We start from the raw sequence: 15,601 nt of genomic DNA, 5'->3' as shown, positions 1-15,601 counted from the left end.
TATTAGTCTTTGAAATACCAAGAAAAACATGACAAAATACCTTTTATGGCGCTGGCTCAGGCGCAAAAACGAAGATCAACTCTTCAATTCATTGTCATTTCATCAATTTCTAACCACTAGTAAATCGTTTCACTGCAAAAATGTTAAATATGCAAATTACTCGAAGCACAGCACATCATACACACATACACACACGATCGTCCAAATAGACCTGCCATCAGCGTCACATCGTCCTAGCCATCGGACGGTGCACGAGTCAATTATATGGTAATCCGTTTCCGTTATTCTGCTTGCAACGCCAAAACCAATCTCTCGGAGGACTCCCGGAGCTCAACATTCCAAGCGCGCTGGCGAGCGTCCAAAAAGCTTGCCGCTTTGCAAACAGTGGACTTTTCACACGGGAGCACACGCCGGAAATGGCATGGCCTCCGCTTTGCGCGATGATTTGACACACCAGGCGGGTGGCGCGTAATTATCTCTTCAGGGTTTTTGGCGCGAAAGCGTAGCTGGAATGCTGTCCGGGACGCACAACAATTAGCGGCGCTGCAGCGTGAAACAATAATTTCCGTTACATAGGCCTGCATTTCTATGGAGGATCGACTTGGCCGAGGTTTGCCGATAGAAAATGCTTCCGATTCACCCTCATTACGAGCAACACCATATCTCTCCCCTGCCCTTTCCGGAAAGAGCCGGCACGCACCAAAAGAGGCCACACGCTCGTCTTGCCATTTTTCGTGCTTTGTTTTCGCCATCACCATGGGCCCGGAAATTGCTCGTCATAAACATCATGTTTCCGTTGACGGCTGCAGTGTCCGAACGGTGGCAAATCAGTGCCACCGAAATGCCATCAGCGTGTAATTTCGTATTGACAGCACAGCCTCTTTTCCGGCCGGAGCTCGGATCGGCGCGGAACGTCGTCCGGACACGAGATTGACGGACGCTGGAACAATGTTTTATTTGGATGCGGAAAGCTAATGGGCAGTGGGTTTTGGGAAAGCGCGGTAATTTGCCACAAATTGTCGATGGAACTGGTTGGTTGGTCGGTAGCGGAAAATTGACCGTTCTCACGCACTCATTCGAAGGGAGGAACGACATGGTCTTCTTACAAGCAAAACGGGCAAATAGTGTCCTGTTGTCGCTTCAGTCGATTCGATTGGCAACTAATTTTCCGGAATGACCACACCGAACGTTCTTCGGGTAGGATCGAAACCACTTCCGTTTTGGCCGAATGCCTCTACTTGTACTAAATTTACCCCTCGGAGGTTCGGGAACAATAAACATAGAAGAAGTCCAACGTTTACGAGATTTCTCCTAAGAATCCTGCCATTTTCCCCCCATATTCCTGTCGTGAGGCCCAGAGTGACCAACGCGGCCCGTTTATAGTTTATTCACGCTTGATTTATGGCGGAAATAATTGCCACAATTTGTCATCGCTATTTCATTTTATGGTAGCCACCGACACCATGACCAACACACACCGCAACGGAAGCCAACGTAAGGGGGCTCCCACGGGAAACCCAAATCGTTCGCCACCTCCCCACACTGTCCCCTCGTTGTCGTGTATCATTATTAACCAAGGCGTTGCAAGAAATCCTGCAAAACGCGCCATGAAAAGCGACGGATGATGGACAGTAATTTATGTTCGAGCTTCGGGAACACACGGGTGGAGTTTTCCGGCTCAAGGTGAGGGGAAAATACGAGTGGAGTGGTTGGTTTGAGGTCAAGCCCTCCAAAAAAGAGAAACGGTGGCCAAGTGGTTGATTCCGTAGAGGGTTTCCTAGTCATAGGGAATCGGTTGAAGGCGATTAGAAATGATGAGTGACATCGATTAAGGTGCTTTCGTGGGAATACTTTCTTTATCGACCAGTTGAGTTAGTGTATCGTGGTGGAAGGTCTGACTAAAAAACGAGTTCGAAGGTCAAATTTTTGTTTCCAATTTTTCAAACGAAAATTAGGGAGGTATTCTGACGGAAAATTCTATATTTTACAATTATTGAATTATTGCTGCAGAAGCATTTAAAAAAGTAAAGTAAAAGTAATACGCAGTCCTAAAAGAGGAAATATCAGAAAAAGAAAAATAAATTTCAAGCTTCCCAAAAAATTCATCTCATTCAGTTGAATGCCGCACGAATAAGTATAGTATAGAACACTTTTTTACTACCTTCAAAAATACTTTTGACAGTCTTCACTGTTCTTTGTGATTGAGAGTTTTAAAATCTTTTTTTTATTAGATAGAACGATCTAAAGCATACATTTTTGTAAACCATGCCTAAAAAACACTAGGCTTTTCAGAATTTACAACACATGTAACAAAACAGGTTAGGCCAAAATAGGAAGAAACGCGTTTAGTTATTAATCCCGCAACATTTTGGCAAAGATTCGCTTATGCTGAAAGTTGTTGATGTTGAAACAGTAAATAAACTTGCCTAAACCTTCCAATAATTAATGCTTCTTCTGATCACACTTTCACTGTTGCAAATCACGATAGCAACTGGTAATTAGAAGTGCATGTTTATCTAAACAGCACTCTTCAGTTTACATAATTCATGACATTTATGTTTACATCAATTTGAATGTCAAACCAAACGCCACATCAGAGGCGTAATCAAGTCCACCCGAGTTGCGCCAGTGAATTCCATATTTTTTCTTATGTAGAGCACAGCGCTAGCAAGTGGTAACTGAGTGTTTTAGAGCCACTCTAGCGGGTTGCAACTAAAGCTGGTTTATTTTCAGTCTCGGTCTGCTAGCTCGATAAAATCCACCAAGCTCGGAAACCAAGAGCGCCATGTGAACCTAACCGAGGCGCCGAGGCTGTAAGAAGTTTAAAATTTCATATCAAACAACATGTTTGCATTAATTTAACTTGCGTCGTGCTAAAAATCCCCATCATCACCCTTTACCGCCAGCGCTTCTGATGCATGAGATGGAGCGCACGATCGCAAAGGGAACCGGAAGCAAGGGTGATAGTGACTCCGTGATTGTGTATCCGAGGCTGTGTGTGTTTGTATGGGCATGTAGTAAAACTTGTCCTCAGTTGCTGTCATTGAGTCTGGTTGAAGGACTGCCGGTACCGGTGTCTTCCTAAAGAGGATCTCGACTTTCCGACATAAAAGCTATTACGAGTGTACTTAGCAACTATATTACAACAACATCATGGTTCGACCCAGTCCCCACCTAGGTCCATCGGGTAAGGGATGGGGCGGTGAAGGGTAAATACATCCTCTCCATTTACTTAAACACACACACACATACTCTGACAGCTGCTCGCACATGACAGAATTTGCACACAATCCGCACCGAAGCGGAACGATCCTGATAGCCATCACAGCTTGTACCAGGGAAAATCAGCTTGTGAGCACTTTTCGCTCTAGTTGGCACCAATGTATGTGTGCTTGTGTGTGTGTGTGCGCGAGAGCTGAGATTGTGTCCTCTCGGGGCCACTTCCGTGTGCTTGTGCTCGAAGCGTATCGTAAAATTGTCTGGATGGCTCTATTTTCTATTAGCGACCGAAGTCGCTCCATTTTCCCAAATGGTTAAATCACAACGGAAAGGACATTCCGGTTTGTGTGAGCGAACGAAATAGGACGATGTGATCTGTTCGTGACGCTAGTTAGTGTATAGTTTTTATTTTGTTTAAAAACGGCGAGAAACATTTAGTTAGAGTGTGTTCCAAACTATCTGAAGATTCAACTCATGAGAGGTATACATTTAAAAAGTGTCCTTTCATTCTCCATTATCCACTGCAAGCCAGTAATTAAACACGAGTTTCGTGCAATAGTATTAGAGAAAACATAGAACTTCGCGCTCCGTACAACAAAGTGTGAACAAACGGAGCTGAGCTCATTTACGCTGGCAAAAGTAACGAGAAAAGTAATCAACACAACAATCTGCTCATTGTTCGACGTACGTTTACGATGGGGAATCATTTGCGCACACTTACCGAAAAGTCGCGGAAGAAGGCGACATAGACAGGACGCTTTGCAAATGGCGTACAACATGCACTTTCGCTCGAATGCGCCCCACGACAGACGCGATAATGCGATTTACAATGCTGACATCGGTGAACGGGGCAGGCTTGTATCCGGGGTGGAAAACTTGAACCATCCTTTCGTTCGGAGTCCTTTAAGAAAAGCAGGCAAAGACCCGGCCTAGGGGGCTTCGGTTGGGGGAAGATTGGGTAAAAAACCCCTAAAACACGGTCCCGGAGCGGAAACCAAACCGAACCGAAACAAGCAAAACTTGCCAGACGGAAAGCGATTTTGCCACTGTACACGCGGCGTCCGCCCTTTGGCATGTCGTGTGTTTGGTTTTCCCTCTCCCCCTTTCGGTGCCCAGGTGCAGATTCTGACACCTTCCCGAATATTTGGCCAAACAAACAACACCAAACACTGTGTGCTTGCTAGCCTGGTGCCAGCTGGTACCAACAGTCTGCCTACCATATTCCAGTTCCGTGTTTGAAAAACATGGCCATGATCGTTTGAGCCTCAGCGAAGGAAAGAAAGCTCTCGCCCAAAGCTTGCAAAGTCGTATATCATTCGTGGCGCACCACTTCGGTGGAACCCAGGCACCCTCCAGGGTTGAGGCGGGTACACAAATAACTGTTTAGTTTCATTAGGCTTCTGTTTCCTGTTCACAACTTCATTTTCCTAACACTCGAGACGTCGTCCCGCGTGCTTGCCGACGCGGCACGAAAGGACCCGGGAATCGTCAGGCCTCATTCACGCAAACCTCTACCAGCGGAAAAGTGGTGCTATATATTTTACATTTTAATGCACCAGACACTCAGGCGTTTTTTTCCCATTCCACAGGAGTGCCTGCACGGGCAGTCCTTCTTTAAGGACTTGAAAGGAGCTTACGAGCTAGGTGCAACCTCGATAGAACACGCGCACAGGTGTGCGTTGTATTTATTTTCAGCTTGATGCAAAACCTTGACGCTTCCTTGAATCGAGTTTCGTGCGCAGGAGCGTTTCTCTTCAAGCGAGGGATAATTACCGCAGGCAAGCAGCTATTCCAAGGACGAAGAATCGAAGAAGCGCCCACGAATGGAATGGACAAATCGTTTAGCGTCACGGCATAATTAATATGCAGTCAGTGGGCACAATGGAAACCTAGTTCCTGATGACCTTCGCCTCTGATTCGATTACCGACAGAAATGTCAAAAATTAATTGCATTATGAACAAGCCACAATCCTTCGCGCAAAGTGACTGTCTTCAAGTGGATTTGTAGGTTCGAGAAATTCACCGAATTAGGTCACTATTTGGGAAGGAATTAGTTTCACCAAATCCTTGTTGCAAACCGAACAGAGGTTCCATTTTTTCGTCTATTCTCCGAACCCTACAAGTGTGGGGTAAAATCAGGTTTTCTTCGAACATGCAATAGAAATGATAAAGTACCCATTCATTTATCTTTATCGCCAGTTATGGCTAGAAGACGTTCGCCATATATTTGGAAGCGGGAAGAAATCGGGCTTCGAAGGGAAATAGAGGCAAAATAAAATAACCTGAAACATGTCCCACACATTCTCCGCTCGTGGTGTGTACGTTCGACTTATACGAGGGAGTTTCCTTTTTCAACACGGAACCGTCAACGAAACCACCACCAGATGCCAGCGGAGGAGCGAAAGGTTCTGGTATAGCTTTTAAAATATGCCGCGCAATAAAATGGCCGCTCCATAAATGTAATCTCACGCAGTAATATGGCAACAATTTTTCATTTATTCCAATAAATTGTTATTGCCATCACCAAGCACTCGGCCGAGGCGGGAGGGTAGAGTCCGGGCAAGCACACAAATAAATAAAATAAAAACCAAAACCCGTTTCAACGAAGCCGCTCATCGAAATGGACCCATCATGCGAATAGGGTTTTCCGCAAGGACGCTGTTGTGTCGGGAGAAGATTTTCATACGACCTACGTGATCGGGTCCGTGTCGTTACGTTGTTGGTTGATCGATGGCCCTTTTCCCCATTTCCCACGCGGCGCGGTGGATTTTGAATAGAGCAGTTAGCGATGGCCGATTTAAGGTCGTTCAGTGAATGACCGCGTTTTGATTGAAGAAGCATTACTTTTTGTTACGGTTGCATAAAAACCAGCAAGCTATAAATAATCGTAAAATATGGAATTGCTGCTTTCACGCTGCCTTTTCCAATTCCGCTAAACGTTTCCTCGACCAATCGCGGGATTAAATTGTTAAGTGCAATTTTAAATGTGTTCTACAGTCGTTTATATCTCTTACAAGGATTAATAGTAAAGACATTGAGATTAGGCCTTGGTTTGGTTGGCTACAAGCTAAAAATATGTTCATGCAACAAGGTGGATGGAAAAACGTGTCCCCCGTCACGCTCTCGGAGCCTAGTGTCAACTAATTAAAACCAACGACGACTACTGATTCAATTGTGCTCACAATTAAAAGCTCATCCATTCCGCTAGATTAAACAACATCCCCCTGGCGCGAGAACAAAGATTTTCCATCCCACGTGGCTAAAGCAAACGGTTAACCCGAGGATGGTTGTGAAAACAGCCCAGAAAAAAAATACACACCATCGTTTACATTTCCCTGGTTGCATTTTTAGGAAAGTCTGACCCGACCGAAAGCCGGGCGGGGGTTAAAATTAACTAATTATCATGTTTAAAGTTATTCACCCCAGGTGCGCCGTCTGCTTCCCGTCGGCAGCCCGACATAATCTTGCCGCACCGGGCACCTTTCGCCTATATTTTGCTCGATGGAAACTGCCGTGTCAAAAATTCACTTACCGGAATTTAAGTGAACCAACAACCCGCGAACCGTGCCGTATCGTACTCTTTTGCGGTGTTCCTTTTTTTCACCAATTTATTTTCCCTCCTCCGCAAAGGTTTTCCGTTCACCAACATTTCAGCGTTATTTTTCCAACTTTTCTGCTGAGTGGCCACCGTTGGATTTAGCGTAGGTTAGCAATTTTTCGCGCGGTTCTATCGCAGGTTTCACGGGTTTGGAATGCTAACTCGATCGCGATATTCTTCCGCGTGATTCAGGTATTTTTTTTTTCATTTTCTTGCCAGCATTGTGGCTAGCATTTTTAATAATGTAAATTTTTAAAGCGTCAGCAATTTTTGACGTTGCTTTTTAATCCTTCTTTTTTTGCATTTAGTAAATTGCTTAATACAATCATTGAATTTTTACATCCATCGATGTGAATCTATTTTTATGATTTCAACGTTAACAGACTCTATTTAAATGTCCCAGTTGGTTATCAATTTCATTTATTTTATGTGAGCGTGCCCTAATTTATGTTTTAACGTATGAAAAGAAAATTAAATTTCTTAACTTACTCAATTTACATGGAAATAGAAGAAAATATGTAGCATAACCCTTCAAACCCTCACACTCCTCTTTGTATTTCTTTTTGTGAGGTCAATCTTGTTGGCATGTCATTAGCCAGCTGGGGAAACCTGTCCCTTCCCTTCACCCTTTGGGCAACCTCTGTTTCCAGAAACCCTCAACGTAAGCTTCGACCACCACCGAGTTTGCTTGGCGCGGAACATCCCTTATTGCGCAAAAATTCACCACAAGGCTCCCGCTACCGAACGACGTTATCTGCCATCAGGGAATTGTGGGAGCCTATCGGTAGGTGAAAGCGATAGCGAGTGGGCGAAGAGAAAAAGCGTACGGAAAAGCTAACGCTTTTTAATTCCCGGCGAGAGAAAATGCCAGCTTAGGCGCCGGACAAGGTGTGCGCGAGGTCTTTTTTCCGCAAACGTTTCAACTTTTTAATTGCGCTGCGACTAACACGCCGGAATTGGTGTGCCGGAAAGGAATGGTGAGGACCCCGGAAAACCCTCATTCACTCACTGCCGGGAACCCGGCGGATATTCTGACCGGGGCTTAGCGCATGAAAGTTCGCATCATTTTCCTGTGTTTTTCTTCTATTTTTATTTTAACTTTTTACCGTTGCGTTATAGGAAGTGGGCTCGTGAACTTTGTGCCCGAATTTTTCTCGGCCCACTTTCCTGCCTGTGGGAATTCGTGCCGTGGTTCGAGTTTTACCCAACACCTCCACTGACCTCAGGCAATGATTTAGCTAACACGAATCGAGCGTGTGGTTCCAAAAAGAAATGTCATCGCGTCTCGAGGGCACAGAAGAAAGGGCTCGAACCGAACACAAAAAAACAACCCCTTCCCAACGCAGAAGGGAGTCAAAGTGGGTCGCAACCGCAAGATTAGCACACCCTCCTGGAGCATATTTTTATCAGCGATTGCTCAACGCGCCGAAAAAAGGAAGAAAAACACAAACTTTGCACCATAAAACTCGCTTCGCGTTGGCGAAACATTTCCCCGGGCAAGCTTTTGTGAAAAGCGAATAATTTGGCCGCTTTTAAAAGTGTTGGAGTGGAAAGCTGTTGTTGGGTAAAACACTGGCAGTCGTCGAGGATCCCTGTTGCGTTCGATTTTTTTTTTGTGTTCCTCGTACTTTCGGTTTCCAAGGGAAAAACTTTTGCTCCTAAATGATAAGGTTATTTTTCCGTTCCATCGTTTGCAAATCTACGCAAGAAAGAAGAACTGTTTGCTAGAAAACAGTGAAAGAGAGAACGAACAGTAGGAGGAGGGTCAGAAACAAAATCATCACTAAGGAAAGATAAGAAGAAGTACTCGCAGTGTGGTTTGAAATGATTGGCCAATTCACCCAAAACCCGCCTGGTATTACTATTGCTTGGAGACTTTTTCCTAGAATTTTCTTATCGAACATCTACCATCTTGTTGGGGTTGTTTCACTTCCTCAGTGGCCCTCTCGATCTACCGTCCTCCCACCCCTATCTGCCCCTTTGGGAGAAAAGACTTCACGCATGCCAATGCTCTGTAACCGTAATTGTTGCTTGGTGTTGCTGGAAAACCGTACCAACTTATTCTAACTTTCGATACGGTAGTTACAGCGTGTCCAAACAGAGGGTGGGAAAATACAGAAAACACCACCCTCCCACCTGGGACTAAGCGTGTCTTAACATTATTAATGACCTGCCCGTTTTAGTAACTGCAAGTAAATGGTGTCGGGAAGCTTCCCCACTACGGGTTTTTCTCCTCCCGCGCGCGCGGTGTGAAAAACAAAAAACACACTTTTCTCCCCTTGTCCTCCCATTGGGGTTGACCATGATCGCTAAAAACCGGCCGAGACAGGAGTAAATGGAGGGCCATTTGTTGTCCCCCTAAGGGTGATGGGAGTGAGCGTGGGTTGGTTTTTCGTTGAAGATTTTTGTTTATATGTACGTTTTCGGGTGGCGCACCTTCGGAAAACGAATTTTACTACTAAAAAAAATCCCCAACCGAGTGATTTATGGTCAGCGTGGCGAAAATGTCGGTGGGAAATTTATGGCCCAGGTGAAAGTGGCCGGAGGAACGCAGCGAAAAGAAACTATTGGTCTTAACGACCGAGGATTTGGTATCGCTTCCGAGTCAACCCGGGCCGGACCCGGCGGGCTTACGGCCGTGACGATGATCGAAAGGCAAGCGAAAATGATAATGTTGTTTTGATACGAGCGGTTTGACAAATCGGTCCAAGCAAATCGCGCACGAAGTGGAAATGGAATCCAGAGTGGCAGCGATTAATTTCATACGCCCCCCTTTGGCCCCCGGACGTGCGTACTCGAGTGGCTAATTAATGGCAGGCAAGGTGAAGTAAATGTTTGGATTTGTTGATGGTTTTTCTCATTTAGAGTGGCGTAATGCGTTTGAATGGTTACTCGTTACTTCACCGTTTTTCAATACCTTTCTGCACGGTGTGTTTGGTGATTTAAAAATCCTTCTAACCTACCACCTAAAAACCAAAAATAAACTGTACGGAAAACTATTTCGGGCAAAAGTTACAAAATTTCATTCCGGGCTTGTGCGCTAGGTGCAACAATCAGTCCAACAATTTTCCATCAAACGTGAAACTTCGCCAAAACGTTCCCCAGACGTAGTAGGGTGGTTTTCCAGCCGAAAAATGCCTCATCCTCATCATCCTCCGACGTCTGACATTTCTCACCGGAGAAAAACCGGGAATGTACCACCGGGAGAGTGGGAACGCCGAGGGTGAAAACTTTCCAATCTCCGAGGAGCACACAAGCTGCGCTCGGGAAAAGCGCCGCCGGCCATCGCTTGACGATGTTGATGTAGGGAGAATTAATTTGTTTATTTGTGTAATATTTATGATACAATCATAACAACAATCATTTGCACGTATGCATACGTCTTTCCTTCTCTCGCCGTTCCGATGTTCTTGCCAGTTTCCCCGCTTCCGGATGGGGTTTTCGGGACGGGCGCTACGTGGGTTGGAACGCAGGATTTTCCTTCAAACTTCATCTTGCCAGCGCCGACCTGGGGTTGAGTGTTGGTGGATTGAGCGTCTTTTTGGGTGCGAGCGTGGGCGAAGGGTGGATGTTCAGGATTACCATGAACAAGGCTCCAAAGTCGGCATGGAAAATTCCACCCGTTCGAAACGGGAACTTTTCCATCCGCTGCATGCAAAACCCTAAACTGCAAAAGAAGGATTCGCGGGCATGTGCGGCCCCTGTTCCAGTTTCTGACAGGTTTCCCTCAAAATTTTCCTTCGACACCAGCCGGGAGGGGCTCGGTATGCACCCACACACATACACACACACACTTAGTTTGCTCGGCCAGAGTTCCAGCTCGAAAGCATAATCAGATTACGCGCGATACATATGCTCGCTGGGGTGGACGCTCCCGAGACCCTTAAATGATCCGATCAACGGATTACTTTCGGTCGGAAGTTTTCGGGGTTGGGAGGGGGGATGAACAATGTGGAAACCCACCGGAAAATGCTCCATGTGCAGCGACGTGTTTCAAGAGACGGCTTTGTTTGGCGATGATGCTGGTGTTTTTGGAAAATCATAATAAATGTATCATAGTGACTGGAAATAAGTTATGTTATTTTTCACCGAGCGCACATACCGGATTATCAACTGGTGCTTTCCATTCATAATTGAACGTGGTGGGCGCAAAGGGAACTTGTTCTGAAAACCGGAAAAGATTATCCTATCTGTAACTGAAAAATTTAAAAGAAAAATCAATCTTTTGCTAAATGATTTGAAGTGAAAAACGGAAAGGATGGGAAACTGATACGAACGAGAGAAGGAAAATCAATCTTCTCGGCACGCACCAAAGGGAAAAATCAACTCTACACTGTAAACAGTGGTGCCCTCGGGTCAAACACGCATTTATTATTCCGTCCAACAATCTCGCCGCGTCCTGGTCGCTTCCTTGGCAACCGCTTGGTGTTTGCCTTCCCTGGCACTGAACTGAACCGACTCGTTACATCCTTGCAATGGGACCAGAATTAATTGGAGGTCATATCGCGTTTGTACTTTCTCGGTACAACTCTGCAAAAGTCTGCTGCTCGTTCGCTTTACAAGGGAAACCACGTCCCTTCGAAGAGTGAAGCGGTGAACAAATCTTCGGGCGGCCACATCCACCAGCGAACGAACAAGCGAGTTGTCGTGTGTTTGGTGTGGCGTCGACCGTACGTCTGCTTGTCGTTGTTGTCCGCACTGGCGGGCCGTTGCTCCGGTCCGACTCTTTTTCTTGCTCTTTGCCCGAGGCGACCGGGCCGTTTTAGCGCCGTGTTGTTATGTTCATGCTCAATTTCAATTGTAAATGCAAAACTTTTCCGCTCGAGGTTATGATGTGTAAAATTTACCTTCGCATGTAACTTTCAGCTTTTCTTTTATTTATACCTGTTTTCCTTTCGCAAGAATGAGGTTAATGTGCTGTTTACCAGCACTGTTTTTACATCGTTTCTGTTAAGGTAAGTCATTCGTATATAGGAAGGTCTGGCAAGTTGTTGATTTTGCTCCCTTCATTTACGTTTCTGATTGTTTCCACTGATTTTGCATTATTTTGTTCGAAGTTTTTGTTTGAATTCTTATCCGTTTCTATTACATGTCATTGATTTCAGTATTTTTGGTTTCCAATATCTTTCAAATTATTTGATTAACAAAAAACAAAACCATGAATGCCTGGACATTGAAAACCACACAAGGGTTTAACTTAACGAGTCGATCAATTTAAGGCGTGTGTTTTCGTAAACAGTTTTTAAACAAATCATCACTTCATCATTTAATTTGTTGAAATGGTGCTAAAGCGTGTTTCATTAGAAAGCTGCCGAAATAAAATGTTAGATTATGAAAAAATAGTAAGTTTCAAAATTTTCATAATATACTTTTTGAAACAAATTTTCATTCAGATGACAAAAGTGCTTTCAACCATTGTTGTCCATATTGTAAATAGGTCGAATGAGTTATTACGAGATAAAAAGCGAATTTCAATGTTAATTTTACTTATTCAATTGATAATTGAGGGATTACATCAAAAATTTAAATCAAACAATAGATCTTTATTTTAAGAGACCGATACACGGTAGGAAAGATATTTGACTACAGGTTCGAGACAATTTATTCACAATTTTCAAACCGTGCATTGTACTTTTGATTAATGTGTCTTAAAAAAAAAAACAAAATTCACTTTGATTAACAATATGAAGTTACATTTTAAACCTCTATTAAAACAACACAACAAAGTACGGCCATCCGTATAGAATGCACTTCATAAAATTCACGTATTCACGTTGATAAAATTTATATAAGTCCCAATACAAATGTTTCCTTCGTCGATCTATTTCGTAATGCAACCGATCTTCAACACTGGAAAATCCCCAGCCTAACACAAATTCCCGTGACTTACCTGCAGATGTGCGTGCCCCTGATCGTCCATCCAGCCAACGACCAGATCCGCGCCGGCCAGCGTTCCATCCTTGGAGAACCCAACACCGACGTATCCGAGCGTTCGGGCCTGCATCTCGAACGTCACCTCCTGGCCCTCGACGCTCCACAGCAGCCTAAAGTTGGGATCGAAGTCCACCAGATGCTCCCACCGCTCGACCGAGCCACCCGCGGCACTTGCACCGGAAGATCCACCACAACACAACACCAGCACCACCGACGCACCCAGCAGCACCTTGGCCGGCACCGACGACCGGGCGCTTTTCACTTGCCGATTTTGGGCACTCATGTTGACATCCGCACCAGGTGTCACTGTATTTTCCTTGCCGAAAACCGGGGTTTAAATTCACTCGCACACACGCACTATCACGCACTAAAGTGTTCCGCCACTACGTCGCTGCCATTCAGCATTCAACCGCGAACCGCTGGCATCTGAAACGGAACGCGAGAAGAGTGATGAGTTTTTATAGAACGCACACACGGCAAGTACAGCTGGGGAACAGTTCTCGCCTGGCTCGAGAAGCATAAGACACCATCGCTGGCGAGTGGTTTTATCTAAATCATTAATTATGATACAGTCGCAAAAGTCACAATGCTCGTCCTCCTTCGACTGTTACTATGTTCTAGTTCCGCACCAACGGAGGGGAGGGAGGGAAGGCAGCGCAAGCGAAACAATGTGGGGCATTTGGAAAGTGTCACTTGTTATAAATTAGTCTTAATTTAATGTGGCAACACACCGAACCACTGCAGCCGTTATGTGTGTGTTCTTGTTTTTTTACCGACCATGATGCCATACGAAACGGTGATGCTGCAGATGCGACTGCAACCGACCGAATGCACTTGCGGTTTTGCTCTGTGTATGTGTGCAGTGTGCCGATTCTTCGACGCTAGACTGATTGCGAACTTTCGACCTTGTCGTGCTTCCTGAATGTCTTGCTGTGAGCGAGATAAATAGGGAGCTCACTCGTTCGCTGCACATTTGCACTTTTCTCCGGCAAAATGTGGGAATGCAGAGTCCGCGTGCTTACATCAAGCACTTTCTTTATTGCGGAGGGGTAAGAACGAGCGCGCGGAAGTAGTAGGGGTTCATAAAACAGCCCGGAGACACTGGAGGCGATAAGACGCTGACGGTGACACCATAAAATTAACTGTCGCCTCTGATAACGTCCACCGCGCGTCCATCGACAGTGTGTGCGAGTAGTGAAAATTAAGAAATTAATTTATTTTGTCCACCGTGACTGCATTTAAAAAAGGGAAAAACTGTGCCACGTACGGTTGATAGCAGTGATAAATGGCGTGCAACTAGGTTCCACTGGTTGCATAATTGTGTGATTTTTTGATCGCAAAACAAATGCAACACGTTTTGTGTTTTGTTTTGTGCACAATAACGGCATATCTAAAATGGTTGATATTTCATCGATTTCCCCTAGTTGTATAAACCCTGCTGTACAACTTTTATGGAGACACCTTGACATATTGTGTTAGTACAACAGAGTTTTAACTGTAAAATTTAGATGATTCTATATAAGAAACAGTGTTCAACCAAATCTTCAACAACATTTGTATTTCTTAAACATAACACGTTGACTGCCATGTCACCCAAAAGTGGGTGACAGCAGCAATTAATTCAGAAAAGTTTTTGTCCCATAAAAAAATTAAAATGCACCATAAAAACTAAAGTATTATTAAAAACAAATTCTAAAGGACGTTAAGTCTTCGTCTTACCTTTGAAACCGTTAGTTTATCGTCTTATATCTTCAACATCTTGTATACAATTTTTTTTAAATATTGTACTTAAAAAGTGTGCTAAAAACGCTTGGCAGTCAACGTGTTAACACTTTTTCAATAAAATTTGTTCATAACATTTAGTCAACTAACGATTTTTGAAGGATAAGCAAAACATTAGCTTCCTAAAGAATTGATATTAAATGTTACCATATTTTTTATGTTGCATTTTCATTTATTTGTGGGTCAAAACTTTTTAGAACTGATTTCTGCTGTCACCCACTTTAGGGTGACATGGCATTCAACGTGTTAAGTCGAGGTTTTAGTGCACACAAAGCTCCATACAAAAAAAAAAGATAAAATACATAATAGATAAAATGTTGCATTGCTTTGGAAACATTGTTTCCTTTTCACAAACAATAAAAACCTTGTTAAGAAATTCGTAGCAGTCAGTTCTAAAATAAACTTAACATTTTGCGAAAAACAAGACATTTTATGTCATCGCTCCCCTTCCACCAGCGAGAGCTTTTGAAGAAAAGTTTTCCTCCAAATTTGTCCCACTCGTTTTCTTCGGCCAAAGATGGAAAAACTGAGTCTCCGACCACACAATTCTCCTCCCATTTCAATGGCGGTTTGCGTGAATGGGAAAAACAATTTCCGACAATTTACCTGGCAGATGACTTCTTTTCACGCACCGGCCCGACGCGTGTGTAGGCGCGGACAAAACAAAGCCTCGACATACTTCAGCGCGAACACAAAAGGCATCGCATTATCAAGCTTTCGCTCGAAAATTCAAATAATGCCGTACGAGTGGGAGAAAGGAAGCTCGTTCTCGTTCGTTCGGGCTAAGATTTCCGGCTGCGAGGCTTTTGAAGCGAACCCGCTCGGTAGACGTTGATGAGATGGATAACGATGGTTGTGACGATGAAGGGGGCGCACGGGTGGGGTGGCCAAAGGACTACAGCAAGAAAAATAAATCTCCAGAAAGCTCGGTCGCGCAAGGGCATTACAATTTGCTCGAAAGCCACCGTGAAGTGCCGAGGGCTCAAGAGGGCTCTTTTTTACCTGAGCCCTTGCGTTACCTGCGCACTTGAGCTGTAGTTGTGTTCCCTTTTGCTTCACTCGTATCCA

General features: G+C 44.5%; 1 protein-coding gene across 1 annotated transcript in view; it reads right to left on the bottom strand.

The window, feature by feature from the left end:
- The window catches only part of LOC131272081 (MOXD1 homolog 2-like), a 46,069-nt gene extending 33,035 nt beyond the window's left edge, over window positions 1-13,034 (bottom strand). Inside the window, exon 1 of the mRNA XM_058273699.1 lies at window positions 12,708-13,034. Within this exon, the coding sequence (XP_058129682.1) occupies window positions 12,708-13,034 (327 nt within the window). The remainder of the gene's footprint in view (window positions 1-12,707) is intronic.
- Between the last annotated feature and the right edge of the window lie 2,567 nt (window positions 13,035-15,601).

The sequence above is a fragment of the Anopheles coustani genome, chromosome 3 (assembly GCF_943734705.1).
Source record: "Anopheles coustani chromosome 3, idAnoCousDA_361_x.2, whole genome shotgun sequence".
In the NCBI taxonomy this organism is placed as follows: domain Eukaryota; kingdom Metazoa; phylum Arthropoda; class Insecta; order Diptera; family Culicidae; genus Anopheles; species Anopheles coustani.
The sequence above is the reverse complement of the archived record's forward strand: the minus strand, read 5'-3'. Positions and strand labels throughout refer to the sequence as shown.